Source organism: Thalassophryne amazonica, chromosome 3 (assembly GCF_902500255.1).
Source record: "Thalassophryne amazonica chromosome 3, fThaAma1.1, whole genome shotgun sequence".
NCBI lineage: Eukaryota > Metazoa > Chordata > Actinopteri > Batrachoidiformes > Batrachoididae > Thalassophryne > Thalassophryne amazonica.
In genome coordinates, this window is record NC_047105.1 from 75024079 (window position 1) to 75041785 (window position 17707).

Here is a 17707-nt window from a genome sequence, read left to right on the forward strand (position 1 = left end):
AAAAACACCAAATTGTAGCTGAATCTGTACTGATTCAGTAAGGTGTCATCAGATTTGATGTAGCTTCAAATGTTATGGCGCTAGATCCAGAAGAAAACCGCCATTACCGAAAAATTGTTTTTAACAATAACTAAGTTCTAGTGGTATGTTTTCATGGTCAGGGATGTCAAATATAAAGGAAAGAAAAGTGTATGTATCATAGTTTTGGTTGTAACACTGAATTGTTGAATAAATCACTGTGCCAAGGAGGGAATCTCTTTAGGGTCAGTGACCCTATGGCCTTGTTTACAGAAGTGTTTCATAAATGTTAAAAAAAATTCATATATTTGCAGTTTAGTTGAATAATAAATTGAATTTGGTCTCTTATTTGTTTTTTGTCTATAAGCACATGCAATATCAATATCAGTGCTCAGATGACAGTAGCTTCTGGGAAAGGTGCAAGTTGCAATAAACTGTGATGCCAAACGCTAAGGATACATGCTATCCAGTCACAGCAGATGAAACTTTTTTTACTACTGAACAAACATCATTGTTAGACTTTTTTAGGTTCAATGATTCCACGGCGTGTAGATGTTATGGCGTCAGTGACCCCATGGCCTTGGCGGAGGTTTGCACTCTCTGAGTGCTTCTAGATTATTAAATATAACAATATGAGTGTAGCAATGACAGTCCAGCCCTTCTGTATATGTGGCAACAGGTAGATGACTCAGATGATTATATAAGAGCTGTTCTGGAAGGCAGAATTCATGTTGTGGATCCGTGGCTAGTGAAATAACCGCAGTGCGCGGCATTCACATGGACTAATCACTTTACTGCTCTGATATATTCAGTCATCTTTACACTTATATTTATTCCCCCTTTTGACAGTTTTCTGTTATAAATCAATATATATGGCTTAGTAACGTAGTAAAAGTAAGTCCCTTCGGCTGCTCCCTTGTTTGCACTTGGGGTCGCCACAGCAAATCCAAGGTGGATCTGCATGTTGAATTGGCACAAGTTTATGCCGGATGCCCTTCCTGACGCAACTCCACATTACATGGAGAAATGTGGCAGGGGTGGGATTTGAACCCGGAACCTTCTGAACTGAAACCAAGCGCATTAACCACTTGGCCACCACCCCTGCATATGGCTTAGTAACGTAATACAGCGAAATAGCTGCCAACACGGCAAACCAGCGTTTTTGTTTTTGTTTTTTTTTAATTGGAGCAAGATGGAGCACGCAATGCACCATCAGTCTGAAACAGATAGTGAGGATTCTGATGAGGAGTTGATCCCTCTTTTGTTCTGGACGAGGGACCAGAGCAGGATCCACCGACATGTGCACAGGTCTCCACAGTTGCAGTTTCTCTAGGACTCAGGCACTACAGAGCTCTGTCCCAACGCTGAGTCCTGGAACGCAGAGATGCAGACACACTGCTCCAGCAGTGGCTCCAGGCTTTTGTTTAAAGCATGGAGATCAACGTTAGCTTCGTTTTTTTTTTTTCCGCTTTCGTTCCCTTTACGCTCTTAATTTGCAGGCTAGTCGGCAATAAAGCTTGTTCGTCGACCTTTTCTCAATGATTTGTGACTTTGTGACTTTTTTCCCTTTGTTCAGGAATTGTCGTGTGCCATGTGTCCGAGCCATTAAAAAGCCTTTAATGTCTGTAACCACAAAACAGTGCATAGAACCTGTGTGAAGGTATCATAAATATGTTTGCATTACTCCGTCTCTCACAGACCATGTGGTCGCGTCATACAGAGCAAGTAGCAGTTGCGATATGTGCTTCTGTGACTTATGTCAAAGATGTTTAAAGTGAGCCATTTCAGTCCTTAATTTAGTTTACAGGGTAGTTTCTTGATGCAAAGTCTCATAAATTAGCAACTTTGAGAATGCTTAGCATAAATTCCCAAACATATTTAACTGTCATCACAAGATTAAAAAAACCAAACAGTTTTGCACATTAATGACTCATTTGCAGTCTGACTGCAAATTAATTTCATGAGTTTGTAACATTCACTGCATAACCACTTTCATCTTTTCTTCCTCATAGTGTTTGGAGAGTGTGAGCCATTCCCTGAGGTCTGGTAACTTGAATGTTTTGAAGAAGCGCTGGGAGCAGGAGGGAAGCTCCACTAACCAGTCCAGCTCCCGTGCTGCACCTCCTGCCCTGCGACGGCCTTCCCCACTCACAGAGCACTGCCCTCCACTAAAGAGCCCTGACCCGCTGACTGCTGCGAGAGGTCAACAGACATCCAGCTGCTCCCCACAGCCCTCAGCAACTCCAAAAACACCCAAAGCTGAAGAACAGGGAGGGATGGACAGAGATGAGCTGACACACAGTAAAAGACCTGAAAAACCTGAACAACTGGTTCCAACCAGCCCCCGTGCCACTACTGAAAAAGCCAGTGTACCATTAAACAGCCTGAAGATGAAGTTTGAGAGGGGAGAGGATACCACAGCAAAGGTATATAAGTAAATAAGATTCATAGTGTGAAGTTAAAAAAAAAAGAAAGAGAAAAAGAAAGGTATTTGGATTTAGTGAAACAATATTCACAGTCAAACAAGCATCACATGCTCTCTTTCTGATTATCTTGTTGGTTTTGAGAAAACATAATAATATCTAAATTCCCAGGAAATGTCATTACTTTTATAGACCAAATTTAAAACAACTTCCACTGTTCAAAATTGGCTAAAGATTGTGAATACATAAATAAACATAAAATTATTGCAAATCACAAAATCCTGTATATTCTAAGCAATCTGTCAGATTGACAAATTAATGTTGGAATTACAAAAACATACAGTACTATGAAAAATTATAGCCATGATAAAAAAAAAACATGCTACGAAAAGGATGAAAATCTTTAAAGTACCAAATTGTACAAATTTTCATAGTTTAATATGCTGCTTGCTTTAATAGAATATCCGAAATTATCTGCATAACAACAAACACTAACGCTTTTTTTTGCCCCCCAAAATATGCCTAAAATCTCTTTGTGAGGATGGCATGATGTAAAATGTAGCTCTTAAGTAACCTACCTATAAATAATAGGTAGGTTACTTTAAGAGCATTGTTCTCTTTTCAGGCACACCTTGTTCACACATGCACAGTTTTTCCACATTCATTACTCTGCCTGTAGTCTAATTGATTAGGTTGCGCTTTCTGAATAAATACATAAATTCTTGATTGTTCCTGCTTAGAGACTGCAAACCAGGGGCAAATGCAGACGGAAAGAGGTTGTTCTAGGGGACACCCTCCTTAACACCCCTTGATTAAAAGTCCACTTTTGAAGACACCTAAGTTTTGCTATAGTTCTGGGTTCTAGCTTTAAAATCAGGTCAGTTAGGATGAGGGAAGCCAAATATATGAAAATGATTATGGCTCTTGTGTTTGGTGATCTTATCAAACAAACATGTAGGTTGTGATATCAATTTTGGTAAAAGGCAAAGAAAAGGTGAAAATGTGCAAAATACAACAAACATTAAGCAGTACAACTAAATTGGGGGGTGTTGTGGAGGGCATGTCCCTCTAACAACAGCCCTTAATTAAAGGTCCACTTTTGAAGACATTTTTTATAGTACTACTACTTCAAAATGATAATAATAATAATAAATAAATAAAATAATAATAATTTTAACAACTAAAATGTTTAAATCAGTTTTACTATAGTATACCAGGCTTCATCTCTCTCTCTTGCTGTGGCTTTTCACCTTGGATCACAGGCCTCGGTAACGAATGTTCCTGAATTCCTCAGGTTCATTTTTCTAAGTCTTATCTCTGTCTTTTTCTGACTTTATATTTGGCAGAGTTTGCTGTGGAATGTTTTCAGCACAATTGGGGTATTGCGTTTTAGGCGTGCATATGGTGTTTCTGCACAGCTGTTACACAGATTGCGTGGCATGATGTTCTTGAATGATCTTATTAGGTTTGTTTCTTTTACAAGTGTTTGAATGTTTTCAGAACTTTTTTGATATCGACCATCTTTTCCTGTTATTTCTTCAGTGAGCACTCTTTTGTACTTTCGCCACAGTGTTAGCGTGTCAGTTGTGCAAGTTGTCTTCAAGAATATTTGTATGACTAACACTGTTAACCTCACCACAAGGACAGAAGATCCGAGTGGAAAAGAGAAGTGCAGATGTTAAATGCCTACGTTGTCAGTATTTCATGTATTGCAGGATACATTTGCAGCAAGTGATGCTTTCGGTTGCCATTTAGATTTGTAGACAGAATCACAAAACAGCTCCAGATTACTTCTGGTTATTAACAGGAACTCTTATTTTACTTGAATTGGACCACATTTCCCCAGAGCCTCTTCAGGCTAAAATAGTTTTTTATTCACAAAATAAATCTGAGTTAGTTTTTATTTAACCTGTAAAGGGTCCAAGTGAAAAAGTGGTAGTTTTTAAGGGACTGTGGTGATCATTTTAGTGTTTGTGTTTAAAGCATACAGTACAACATGTACATTACACTATTGGCATCCATTTTGCAGAGATGGAGTAGTTTAAAGCATGTTCACCTTCCTTTTCTGGGTGTCACTGGCCTCACTTCATTCTGGCTCACCATTAAAATCATCAAAGTCTTCACATTTTAGTGTGACATAGTTGAAGCATTTTGTTTTTGAACTCTTTATTACAAAGTAACCTACCTATAAATAATAGGTAGGTTTCTTTAAGAGCATTGTTCTCTTTTCAGGCACACCTTGTTCACACATGCACAGTTTTTCCACATTCATTACTCTGCCTGTAGTCTAATTGATCAGCCATTGATCAGCTCCATTGAAGCAGATGTTTTGATGAACGTGAGCTGGGTGAAGTGCTGTTCTTTCAATTGTCCTACCCACAAAATCTGCTGGTTTGACAGTTGAATTGATGACCTTTGGCTTTAGCTGAATTTGCAAGATTTATTGTGATGGCCAAGAAGTAATCCTTAAGGGCCCCTTCACACAGAGTACGAATAAGTACAAATCAGGGTGAATCACGGTGGACAGCTTGTATGAGCGAACTATGCAAACATTGAGCTGACGGGCAGGCGTGAACGATCCCGCTGCGACGGTTTTGTGCACGCAAACACAGTGTGAGCAGCTGGAGCATGTGTAACCACATCACACAGTTGCTGTGAAAAAAAAAAGAAAAATACATGCCACCCCAGGGATTAGAACCTGCAAAGCTCTGATTGCCATCCAGAAACTTTAACACTGTGCTACCATCACTGGCCTGTAAATGTTATGGAAAAATGTCTGAAATCAACAAGGACACAGATGAGGTGCACTCTGTGAGGCCGCTGCAGCCCGGCTCAAAGGCAAAAGGCTTTTTATGTATTTCCATGCGACGACAGCAGGCAGAGACACATGCCTCACGGAGGAATGTTGTAAGTTCATGCCCTTCAAAACACAGTACAAGTTCTCCAGCTGGGACGTCCAGGAGCAGAGATCACAACAGCAGCGGCTGTGGGTGGACATGCCCCCCCTTGTCCGTTCAGTGCCCAGACCAGCATGTCACTCTGTATTATGTGGGCATTCATTTTTGTTATTTATGTAATTGCATATGTCGGTACTGTCGTAATTATTTATATACCTGTCCTGACGGTGGTTTCTGTGTTATTAATGTGTGCACTGAGCCGTCATCCAGCTGTCAGTGTGCTGCGATTAGCTGACAGGCACCTCCCCTTGCTGTGTGCGATCAGACCTGCCTGTCCAGCCCCTATGTGATCAGATCTGTACATACATATCAGCATTTTATGCCAGTGTGCCCGCCCAGGCATGCCATATGTGTTGGGGGTGGGGGCGACACACGCGCATGTGTGTTACTTTTTGCAACTCCAAAGTCAAGTTCACATCCAGCTCGACAGTGATCGTCTGCTGACTGTTTTCATGCTAATAGTGCGAATCACCACACATTTTCTTTTTCATGCTAATAGTCCGAATCACCACACATTTTCTAAGTGCCAAGTGAACGGTGTACATGTTCATGTATGTGACCTGGACCGCGAGAGGGTTCGATGGGCTCTGACAGGGCACACTCTGTCTTTCAGCCACTGGTGTTGGGGAAGTGTAATGACACGGACCCACAACAGGGGGCGCAAATGAACGGTCAATAGATAGTCCAATAAATACAATTTATTGTGGCAAATGTGCACAACAGGTCGAATACTGCTTTTAGACAGTCAATTATAAAATACAACAGGTGACGTGTGGGCCGGCCCGAGGGTAGGAGACGCCTATCCAGAGAAGAGCCGGGGCCCACAAGGTTCCGCCGCCAACGAAGACCTGCAGTACACCGAAGCCACCAAGTCCCGAGTCCCCAGGTGGCCTCTACTTCAGCTGTCAGATCCGGTATTGCTGGCAGGAACAAAAACAGGTTAATGGTGGGTGTGTGGACACCCAGTAAGCAGTCAGCAACTCACAATGTTTATCCACTTGGAGGGAACACCTCCACCTCCAACTCTGGAACCAGTTAACGGCAGAGCCTGAACTACTACTTAACGTAAGTGGAATGAGGAGTGAAGATCGTCACTCCCCCACCGTCCACAAACCCAGCTCCAGCTGTGAGTTCCAGGTACTCCTGCAAAAAGTTCAGAACAAACAAGGTATGTGCGTTCGGCACAGAAACAATGGCTGAGAGAATTACCTGAGTGGTAAACTGATATCTCGGCAGAGATGTGGTGTCTCCTCCAGGCTTTTATGGTGCAGTGATGATGATTACTGACAGCTGGTAGTCCTGGCTCCTGGGTGGTGACTGCGCCCTCTGGTGCCTGAAACCCGACTACAGGCAGGGCGCCCTCTGGCGTTGGCCAGCAGTACCTCCTCTTCAGGCGGCCCACATAACTGGTGTGCACAATTAGTTGTAGCAACAGGTGTACGAGGCATTGGAGGCAGCTACGATTTTACATGTATTGCATAGGATTCCTGCTTCATGCGCACTTCATGCGCAATTCGACCACATTCATACTATGTGTGAAGGGGCCCTAAGTGACAGTAATGATGATCGTAAACAGATGTAGCAGCAGATTTTGCCATCAGTAAAACTACAGTACACATACTTGTGTAAACAGACGTGATGACAAAAATGTTTCTCTCTTTCAGGGTGGCCACACAGCACTCTGCAGTACTTCATCAGAGGACATGGACTATCATGGTATTAAACAAACAAACAAACAACAAAAAAACACCTGCATTTTAGTGACTTTATGTACATAACACACCTAAGTGAACCCTTCACATTCACATTCACATGGTCATAATTTCAAAATAGTTAAAGCTGTCTGTGCAAATCGCTCTTGTATTTTAGGTCCGTCTGTGACTGACAGGGTGTTGGAGAAGATGTCTCTGAGGGACAAGATGAACAAATATCAGGCAGCTGTTTCCAAACAAGGTGTCACACGATCTGCAAGATCTGTGAGTGTGTAAATATATATATATATATATGTGTGTGTGTGTGTGTGTGTGTGTGTAAAGAAGCATGACTACAATATAACAGCTTCTTACAATACAGAGGAGATATTTAAAAAAATGTATCCACTTATGCACTACTTTAATGAAAGGATGAATGGCCTGTATTATTAACGGTTTGCATGTTTTAAATTTGATTTACTCACAGAATGAGCTGATTGTGTCTTTCAGATGTGCAAAATAGCAGGTGTTGTCCAATTAGTGCATTTGCCTTCATGAATACGCATTTTGGGGTTTATTCAGTTGAGTGCGCAAACATACAACATGCAAATTGGTCAAGGTCAAAGGGAAATTTAGTTTGTGCTGATGACATTTGCATTATGTAAGTTTGAAATCTTGGCATTAAAGGACATTTCGCACCAAAATCATAACAATTTAGAATTAGGTTGTTAGTGACAATCCGATGATCCACCGGGATCACTTTGTGCACTTCCGTGACCAGTTTCAAAGTATACGGCATTCACAACAAACAACTACGGAGACGTCCGAAAACAAAGTACTCGTGAGTACTCGGGTGTTTCCGACAAGTGGCGTCACTACTAGAAGCGTCCCAGTGTACACTTCAATGGAATGTAGCTGCTAACGTTAAGAATGGAGACACAGATTAATTCCAAAGTTGACATAAGTGTGATGTTGTGTTATGATGACTCATTTTTAAGTAATAACTGTTAATTTTGATGCAGTCATGGTAAAAGCTGCAGCTCAAGCTGCAGCTCTGTGAAGGTTTCTGTGCACCTGCAGTCACAAGTCATAAATGCAGCCTGTGATTAACCATCTCTGCTCCACGATCAGTTTTGTGCACAATTAATTATGAGTGTTGTTACCAATTAATCTATAAAAAATACATCTGCTGCTGGGGCAGAATGAGTGTCTCGTCAGCTGCACAGCGCGCGCGTGCACACATACACACAGCAAGCTTTGCAGTGCACATGTCCAAATTCACTCTCTCAGAGTAAAAAAAAAATACAAATTTCGCCACAAAACACAAAAGGGGTAAAATCCTGAACATGCTAGACTCACTGTCGTGTTATGGATTAATTCCAAATGTAAACTCCACGAGAACAAAGGTGCACGTGAGAGAGAGAGATTGCCGGCTGCAGCTCTGCCTCGATTGGGGTATGTAAAATTACGCCCACTAATTCTTGGAAATAATGTATTCTGACTTTTTCCAGTGTAACAAATCCATTTCCGTGTCCAGGCAGTCTGATAAAAACAGTGTCAGATGTTCCGACGTCCACATCAGCGTCAGTAACCAGCATTCACACAAACAGCGCATCACCACACTTTAAGCTCCAACATCCAACAAGCATTTTGGGGTGAAGCGTGCCATCTCCTCTCTGTAAATCCGAGCCATCACTTTCAAACGGCAGCTCAGAAGCTTTGTTTTTGGATGGAGTAGGTTCGTTTCCCTCTGTCTGTCAGTCACTGGGATGTTTCTGCTTTGCTAATAAGGACGTCACACACTGAAAAATGCAGAAGATTGCCGAGTGAGACGTTTTCCGGAAATGCACCTAACGCTCAGAGTGAGAGGAATAAAATACATCAGAGATCACTAATTACACTATGTAATACAATTTTTGTTCCTGGCTTTTAAGTGTTATATTTCAACTGCTTATGTCTAAAGTCTGTGGAAAAATGACTACATTCAGCACAAACTTTGATTTTATTTTATTTTTTTTACGTTCTAGAAAGTTCTAAAAGTTTCTTGAAATTTCTAGATAATTCTGGAAACTTCTAGAAAATTCTGGACAGTTCTAGCAGTTAAAGAATATTCTAGAAGACTACTCAGTAGTAGTGAAGGTGAATCGAGAATATTCTTAAAAACAGACAAATTTCAAAATATCGTTGTCCTGATCACAGAAGCAAAGTTTCTGTGGAATAACAGCTATTTTCTATTTATTTAAGGCATAACAGGTTAGGAAAACACACTGTGTACCCAGGAACAAAACAAAAATAAAAATTTGTTACATAGTGTTATTAGCACATGTGTGCAGAGAGACTTACATTCATGAATACTTTTTTGTTGTCTTGCTAACTGGGACATTAAAAAACGTGAGACATGTCCTTTAACTTATTTTGTTTGTCAGATTGCTACTCCAGCAGCTGAGACACTGCTATTTCCTCATACACAGAATAAAACCACTGACATTGCATATATATTTTGTGAATTCTCCAAATGATGGAGTTGTGTGAGTCCTTCAGTAGTAGTAAAAAGTCATGTTACATATTATAAATATGTGACATACTGTATAAAGTATGAGTTATATATAGTAAACAAGTAATGTTTGTGGCTATAAATTTTAGGCTAACATACGTATAGCGAGTGTGGCTGTTCATCCTTGTTTTTTTTTCACTTTGTATTTCCTCCAGGGTTTGTCTGCAGATGGACCAAAATCACCTTCACCTGTCCTGCATAAACAGACGTTTGCTCCTGACTGCAACGGTGAGTCTCAGTCTTCATGAATATATTCCTATATACATTTTAGTCATGCATTATTGGCAGTGTTACATTTCTGTATTAATGTGTGATTATTAATTCTCTTATGTTGCTTTAAAGCAACAGTAGAATGTGAAACCTGTTGTCAGATTTAATCTACATATTACTATTAGAAATTGTTTGGTCTCAGATGTCAGTCATCAGCTCATCATACATTGCATGTTTCTTTGGCACTGAGGACTATCATCCTTTACTTTTTTTTTTCTACTTTTTAGTCAAATTGTTTTCAATTTCAATTCCATTCATTTATATAGTGCCAAATCACAACGTAAGTCGCCCCAAGGTGCTTCGCATGCCTGTTGGCGACAGTGGTAAGGAAAGGAGTGGTAAGGACAAACATTTCATTTTAAAGTTAAATAACTGTCAACATATGTACTATCAACATATCAACTATCAACATGTGTTTTTAAGTCTCACTTTAAAACACATCTTTTCTCTAAGGTGTTTCAAAATTGTTCATGTTCTGATCAGTGTTAGTCATGTTGGTCACTTTTTAACTATTTTTTTTGTTTGTTTTATTTGTGTTGTATTTTATTAATGCCCTGTTTGTAAAGCACTTTGTCAATACTTTGTTGTTCTTTTAAAGTGCTCTATAAATAAAGTTGGATTGGATTGGATTGGAACATTGTAAATGAAATCACTTCTTAATATTTTATTTAATTTACTTTATTTGGTGATGATATGTGACAGGTTTTATCCAGAGGGTTTATCAGTATCAGAGAAGTGATCCAATAGGCTGTTTTAGTCCTTCTACCCAAGACTTGAGAACAGGGCTGCCAAATTTGGGGCCTTCAGGCCATATTTGGTCCATTATGGCAGTTGACAAGCTCTCAGCAAACTAATAATATGTTTTTATTATTTTTAATTTTTGTTGTAGAATTAATTATAATTTAATGGTATGTTTGGTATTTATATACATCAACACTTATTTTAGGTTGAGGACTCTCCCCCAAACGTATTGATGGCTCTTCAATGGAAAGAATTTGGGCACTTCTACCCAACAATCCTGTAACTCAGAATTTTAACTCTTGAAAAGGAGACAACCTTTTACCATGTCCATGTTAAAGAGAGTAATAAAAGAAAAAAAATTAAATTATTCCTCCCTGACCCAACAACCATCCACATTTTTTAAAACAATTAGTTGACTGCTGGGATGGGCTCCAGCCCCCCGCGAACCTTAATTGGACTAAGCGGTAGAAGATGAATGAATGAATGAATATTATTATATTTTTGTAACAAATGGCTGAGCACAACACCTGGTACAAGTATATATCAAAAGAAAAACAAAAGAGCATGGTTTGGTCCAAGATAAAGCAAACAATACACAGCACAAAAATCAAGTAATCAAGTGGTAATGGGTGAAACCAGCAGAGACATTAATGTGAACAAGCACAAAAGATTTTCAGTCTTGATGAAATGTGAAAGTATCGAAGTGACTGAAGAGTTTGTAAAATGAAGATATGGAGTCCAAATTGTCACAAATTGTCCCTTTGAGGAATGAAGCAAGTAAGTCAAATATTCCAGAGGAAAGCATTCCATAAGGATTTTGTGGCAGGTTGTTTTATTAGGTTTCTCATTTATCCAAGACATGAAATTTTTTTCTTGCAGCATACGCAAATATATCATACAGTCTTTTCAAACTGATGCTGACAATGATGTCCTGACTTGGATGTTGCAGGAATAGACATAGAGGGTCCAGTTTCAAGGATACTCTGAGTATCTTTTCTTTATCCTGCAAAATGTCCATCCAGTAGGATTGAATTTTACCATCCACATTTTTTTAAATGCACTGATTGAGGTGTCTCACACACAGACAGATGGGTGATACCTCCTCTGCCGATGCTTGAGGAAATAATTACTGCACAGTATATCAATAAGGAAACAGATATTAAAGTTTGAAACCAAAAATACTTCAACACACTTAAAAAATAAAATAAATCAAAGACCCGTCATGCATCACACCTTTGCTCTTTTGAAAGGGGGTCATCTCTCTAGCTGCATCCAATTTCTCTGAAGTGCATCCCTCAGTCATATCTTTTAATATCTGTACATTAAAGCCACTCCCACAAAATATATGAGTGAGGGATATAAGAAAAAGATCTGAGTTTTCTAAAAGAAACAAGACATCCTTTCTGAACCATCAGCTCTCAGTTTGATCTGAAGCTCTGAAGTGTTAACGACATCATACACACAGTTACTCCAACACTATTACTTTATTGTTTCATGATTAAATGCATGAAGCCAGTAGTGAAACACTTCCCTCTGCAGGTTACCTCTCAAACTCATCTACACACTCATTAATGTTAGTTGCCTGATTCACAGGAGCTCCAGCAATGTGATGTTTTCATTGATAGAGCTTCATTGTTATCTTTCATTATTACGTACGTTACTGTGAAAGAGAACAGTCAGTACAACACTAAATAACCAGGACTCACAAACATTTGCATTTCAGTCTGTTTTTAATGCCTGATTGCTTTTGTTTTGATGTGCACAGAAAGTTGGTTCTGAGCTGCAACAGAGATTGAAGATGTGTATGATTTTGTGTTTCAGGGGAGAACAGCGAGTCAGCCAAAGCATCCAGGGTGAGTCAGCATCAACAACAAACCCACGTGTGTGTGTGCGTGTGTGTGTGTGTGAGATATGAGTGTCCTATTTCAAATAAAACTGTTTGTTTTTTTAAAAATCTCCATAGAAGTTGCGTGTGCCGCTGAGGGAGACGTGTGTGGCCTGTCTGAAGACGGTGTACCCACTGGAAAGCTTGGTGGCTGATAAGAGTATCTTCCATAAAGGTTGCTTTTGCTGTACTCACTGCTTTGCTAAGCTTAGGTTTGTCACTTCACACATACAGCTCGAATATACTTTGCATCGATATATTAACTATGGTGCATCTGATAAATATTCACAGTGCTTCATTTTATCCACATTTTGTTATGTTACAGCCAGTGGTGGGCACAGCTAACCAGAAAGTAAGCTTTGATAACCACTAATCCACTAACTGAAAAGTTAACTTTTATAACGGTAAACCAATAAACCACTAAAAAATTTTGCGGATGTTACAGCTATCTGCTAATTTTTAGTATTGATTCCAGTACACTGGCAGCTACTGACAAGCCAGTTTTGAGTTTAAGCACCACCAATGCTTGAGTAAAATCAAAAGTGATAACAAATCCAACACAAACGAGTCAGAGCTTACGTCTTTGTACACCCTGCCCACTGCTGTAAGGAAGTGTCATTTACTTTCAACATGGAACAGTAGACGTGTGGCAGGAGACATCAAAAGCAAGGCAATTTTCACTGATGGTTTTGATTTATAAACAAAACTAATTCCTGACAGTTCATTGTCATTCATGTCAACTCCATCATTTTTACAAAGTGAAAATATCGCACGTATGTTTTAGTTTTAAAGTAATGCGCTAATTCTTAAGGTTTGAGCATTAACACACAGATGCCAAAAGGCATTGTGGGAAAATGAGCCTCCTCTGATCACTTCTTGGTTGATTTATTTATTTGTAAAAACGAACACACAAGTTACTGTAATGTGTGTGTTCGTTTTTACAAATAAATGTGTATTTTTAAATATGTCATTCTGTTCATTTGTAAAAAATAAAAAATAAAAAAAATAAAAAATAAAAAAGCATTTGCAAAACTGAAAATTCTGTTTGTTAAGTGTGTGATTGTGAAAAAAGTGACAGTGTGACCGGTGGTTGCTATTCACACTCCCATCCAGTAGATGGTCAAAAGGCATAGAACACTGCCATCTGAAACCTTCAGAATTAGCGCATTACTTTAAAACTAAATCATATGTACGATATTTTCTTTGTGAAAATGACACAGTTGATGTTAATGTTGATGAATTGTCTGAAATTAGTTTTGTTTATAAATCAAAACCATACGTGAAAACTGTTTTGCTTTGATGTCTCCTGCCACTCATCTGGGGCACTGTACGTTGAATGTAAATTACTTTTTTCCCCTGCAGCGTGGCAGCCAGGCCCCTTCTGCAGAGTAGAGTTGAGCTCTGCTCCTCACAGTTGCCTCACTGCTGCAAAACACATAACAGACAGGAACTAACATATAATTTTAAGGTTTACAAATGTTCTTGGCTTTACTAACTATGCCAGCAAAAAAAAAAAAAAAAAAATGTTAGCAAAATTTAGTGGAACTAAATTTAGTGGAACATAATTGGTCATCTGATGGTTTCCCAAGTTAGCTGAAAATAGGGTTGCCAACCGTCCCTTGAAAAACGGAATCGTCCCTTATTTGGAAATAAAAGTGTGCGTTCCGTATTGACCTGAAACGGGACGCAGTTTGTCCCGTATTTTTGTGAGAATCAAAAAGTCTGTAAAATGTCAATGGAATTGACTGGCGCTTTATATGGAAACTTACGGTAAATTTGATCCCAGCCTCTCTCCTGCTTTTCACCAATGAGCTGACAGACACGAGTTGACAATACAGAATCACTCTTATCTCATTGGTCGAGGGACATCTGCTCGTAAGAAGATACCGACGTCATGAGCCGACGACGGTCACTGGACGACAATAACAAATCAGCATGGCTGATATCGATACAGACACCGACACTGGCACTGCAGATATGCCTACGGACAGCAATGTCTGTAACGTCGTTACTACTCCTCCTAAAAAAAAACAAACAAAGAATGCAAAAATACAGGGGAGAATGAGAAAAGGAAAATGGCTGGGTGGAAAAGGTGCGCGACAACAGTATTGTTTACTTTTCAGACTTTATTTTTTTGCACTTTTTATTACACTAAATGTGTAAATGTGCACTGTTACATTGTTTTGCACTGTTACATTGTTTTGGATGATGCAAATTTTCTATTGTTTTTTTTTTGTTAATTTATACAATTTTAAGTTAAGCAATAGCACTACAGAGATTTATTTTTAAAGAAGACAGAATGCTCATATTGAAATTGTGAGTGAAAATAAAATAAATTGCTAAATAATAATTTGTTTTCCACGTGTTCATATCAGAACAAATGCATGTATGCATCTACCTAAATTCAGGGTCAAGTCAACAGTCAAATGGTTAAAAATCGTTTCACACAGACGCTGGGAAGGGTGAAGGCAATGGTCAGTCGGCTGGTCGGCCCTGGCGGTGAGGTGTCCCTTATTTATTTTTCAGAGAGTTGGCAACCCTAGCTGAAAAGCTAATAACAAACAAAAAAGTTAGCTTTGCTAATTAGTGGAACTGTGCCCACCATTGGTTGCAGCCTTATTCCAAAATGGATTAAATTAATGTTTTCCTCAAAATCTTTCTGGAAAAAAGTTTTTTTTTTTTTTTAAGATATTTGCAAATTTATTAAAAAGTAAGTTTCTTCGACTGCTCCCTTGTTTACACTTGGGGTCGCTACAGCAAATCCAAGGTGGATCCGCATGATGAATTGGCACAGGTTTTTTAGTGGATGCCCTGAATTCCTGACGCAACTCCACATCACGTGGAGATAATTTATTACAAATAAAAAAACTAAGACATCACATGTACACAAGTATCCACAGTCAAATGAATTGTCTGTAGACCTCCAATAAAGGACTGTGTTGAGGCACAAATCTGGGGAAGGGTACAGAAACATTTCTGCTGCTTTGTAGGTCACAATGAGCGCCATCATCCTTAAATGGAAGGAGTTTGGATTCACTAGGATTCTTCCTAGAGCCGGCCGCCGTCTAAACTGAGCTATTGGAGGAGAAGGTCCTTAGCCAGGGAGGTGACCAAGAACCTGATGGTCACTCTGTCAGAGCTCCAGCATTTCTCTGTGGAGAGAGGAGAACCTTTCAGAAGGACAACCATCTCTGCAGCAATCCACCAATCAGGCCTGTATGGTAGAGTGGCCAGACGGAAGCCACTCTTTAGTAAAAGGCATATGGCAGCCTGACTGGAGTTTGCCAAAAGGCACCTGAAGGACTCTCAGACCATGAGAAACAAAATTCTCTGGTCTGATGAGATGAAGATTGAACTCTGGTGTGAATGCCAGCAATCATGTTAAGGTTTGCCACCAGGAACTGAATCAAGTCAAACCCCAAAACAGGACAGTGAAGACACAAAGGATGAATTTCCAAAACTTGCCAAGATTTAATGAACAACGAGAGTGCAACACACAAGGACAAGAATATGAAGGGTTCAAACAGAAATATAGTCTGAACACCTGACTTAGGGTTAGGAAGTGCGGGATCAAACAGGTGAGGGGAAAGTTCTAACAAAAATACAGTCTTTAACCCAACACTGGGTGAGAAGATAAAACAAATGACAAAGATAAAGGAGTGAAACATCAAAGACCAAATACTTGCAACCCAAGGGGATCCAGGGGAAAACCCGCAACAAAGAATCAGTCACATGAGCGACACGAAGCAAACAACATACAATAAATTTATTAAACATAAAAAAAAAACCCTAAGAAATCATACGTCCATAAGTATTCACAGCCTTTGCCATGAAGCTCAAAATTGAGCTCAGGTGCATCCTGTTTCCACTGATCATCTTTGAGATGTTTCTACGGCTTAACTGGAGTCCACCTGGGGTAAATTCAGCTGATTGGACATGATTTGGAAAGGCACACACCTGTCTGCGTATAAGGTTCCACAGTTGACGGTGCATGTCAGAGCACAAACCAAGCATCAAGTCAAAGGAATTGTCTGTAGACCTCTGACGCAGGATTGTGTTGAGGCACAAATCTGGGCAAGGGTACAAAACCATTTCTGGTGCTTTGAAGGTCCCAATGAGCACAGTGGCCTCCATCATCTGTAAATGGAAGAAGTTTGGATCTACCAGGACTTTTCTTAGAGCTGGCTGTCCATATAAACTGAGCAGTTGAGGGCCTTAGAGAAGGGCCTTAGTCATGGAGGTGACCAAAAACTCGATGGTCACTCTGTCAGAGCTCCAGCGTTCCTCTGTGGAGAGAGAAGAAATTCTCAGAAGAACAACCATTTCTGCAGCAATCCACCAATCAGCCCTGTATGGTAGAGTGGCCAGACAGAAGCCACTCCTCAGTAAAAGGCACGTGGTAGCCTGTCTGGAGTTTGCCAAAAGGCACCTGAAGGACTCTCAGACCATGAGAAACAAAATTCTGTGGCCTGGTGAGACAAAGATTGAACGCCAGGTGTCATGTTTGGAGGAAACCAGACACCATTCCTACAGTGAATCATGGTGGTGGCAGCATCATGCTGTGGGGATGTTTTTCAGCAGCAGGAACTGGGAGACTAGTCAGAATTGAGGGAAAGATGAATGCAGCATGATGATGCATGTACAGAGACATCCTGGATAAAAACCTGCTCCAGAGCACTCTTGATCTCAGACTGGAGCAATAGTTCATCTTTCAGCAGGACAATGACCCTAAACACACGACCAAGATACTAAGGGAGTGGCTTCAGGACAACTCTGTGAATGTCCTTGAGTGGCCCAGCCAGAGCCCAGACCTAAATCTGATTGAACACCTCCTGAGAGATCTGCAAATGGCTGTGCACTGACGCTCCCCAACCAACCTGATGGATGAAGACTTGAGGCTGTAAATGCTGCCAAAGGTGTATCAACAAAATATTGAGCAAAAGGTGTGAATACTTATGTACACGTGATTTCTTAGTTTTTATTTTTAATAAATTTACAAAAAAAAAAAAAAAAACTTTTTTCATGCTGTCATTATGGGGTTATTGTATGTAGAATTTTGACGGGAAAAATTTATTTACTCCATTTTGGAATAATGCTGTAATGCATCAAAATGTGGAAAAGTGTCATGCTATGAATACTTTCCAGATGCACTGTATGGTTTGTGTGCA

At 39.8% G+C, this 17707-nt stretch overlaps 1 protein-coding gene across 2 annotated transcripts in view; it reads left to right on the plus strand.

The window, feature by feature from the left end:
• LOC117507061 (LIM domain and actin-binding protein 1-like) overlaps positions 1 to 17707 on the plus strand; it is a 57995-nt gene that overhangs the window by 38381 nt on the left and 1907 nt on the right. The window contains exons 4-9 of one of the 2 annotated variants that reach the window (XM_034166814.1): positions 2031 to 2444; positions 7063 to 7114; positions 7268 to 7374; positions 9799 to 9871; positions 12476 to 12507; positions 12618 to 12751. In XM_034166814.1, coding sequence (XP_034022705.1) covers positions 2031 to 2444; positions 7063 to 7114; positions 7268 to 7374; positions 9799 to 9871; positions 12476 to 12507; positions 12618 to 12751 — 812 coding nt within the window. The remainder of the gene's footprint in view (positions 1 to 2030; positions 2445 to 7062; positions 7115 to 7267; positions 7375 to 9798; positions 9872 to 12475; positions 12508 to 12617; positions 12752 to 17707) is intronic. The other variant, XM_034166815.1, reaches the window with a different exon arrangement.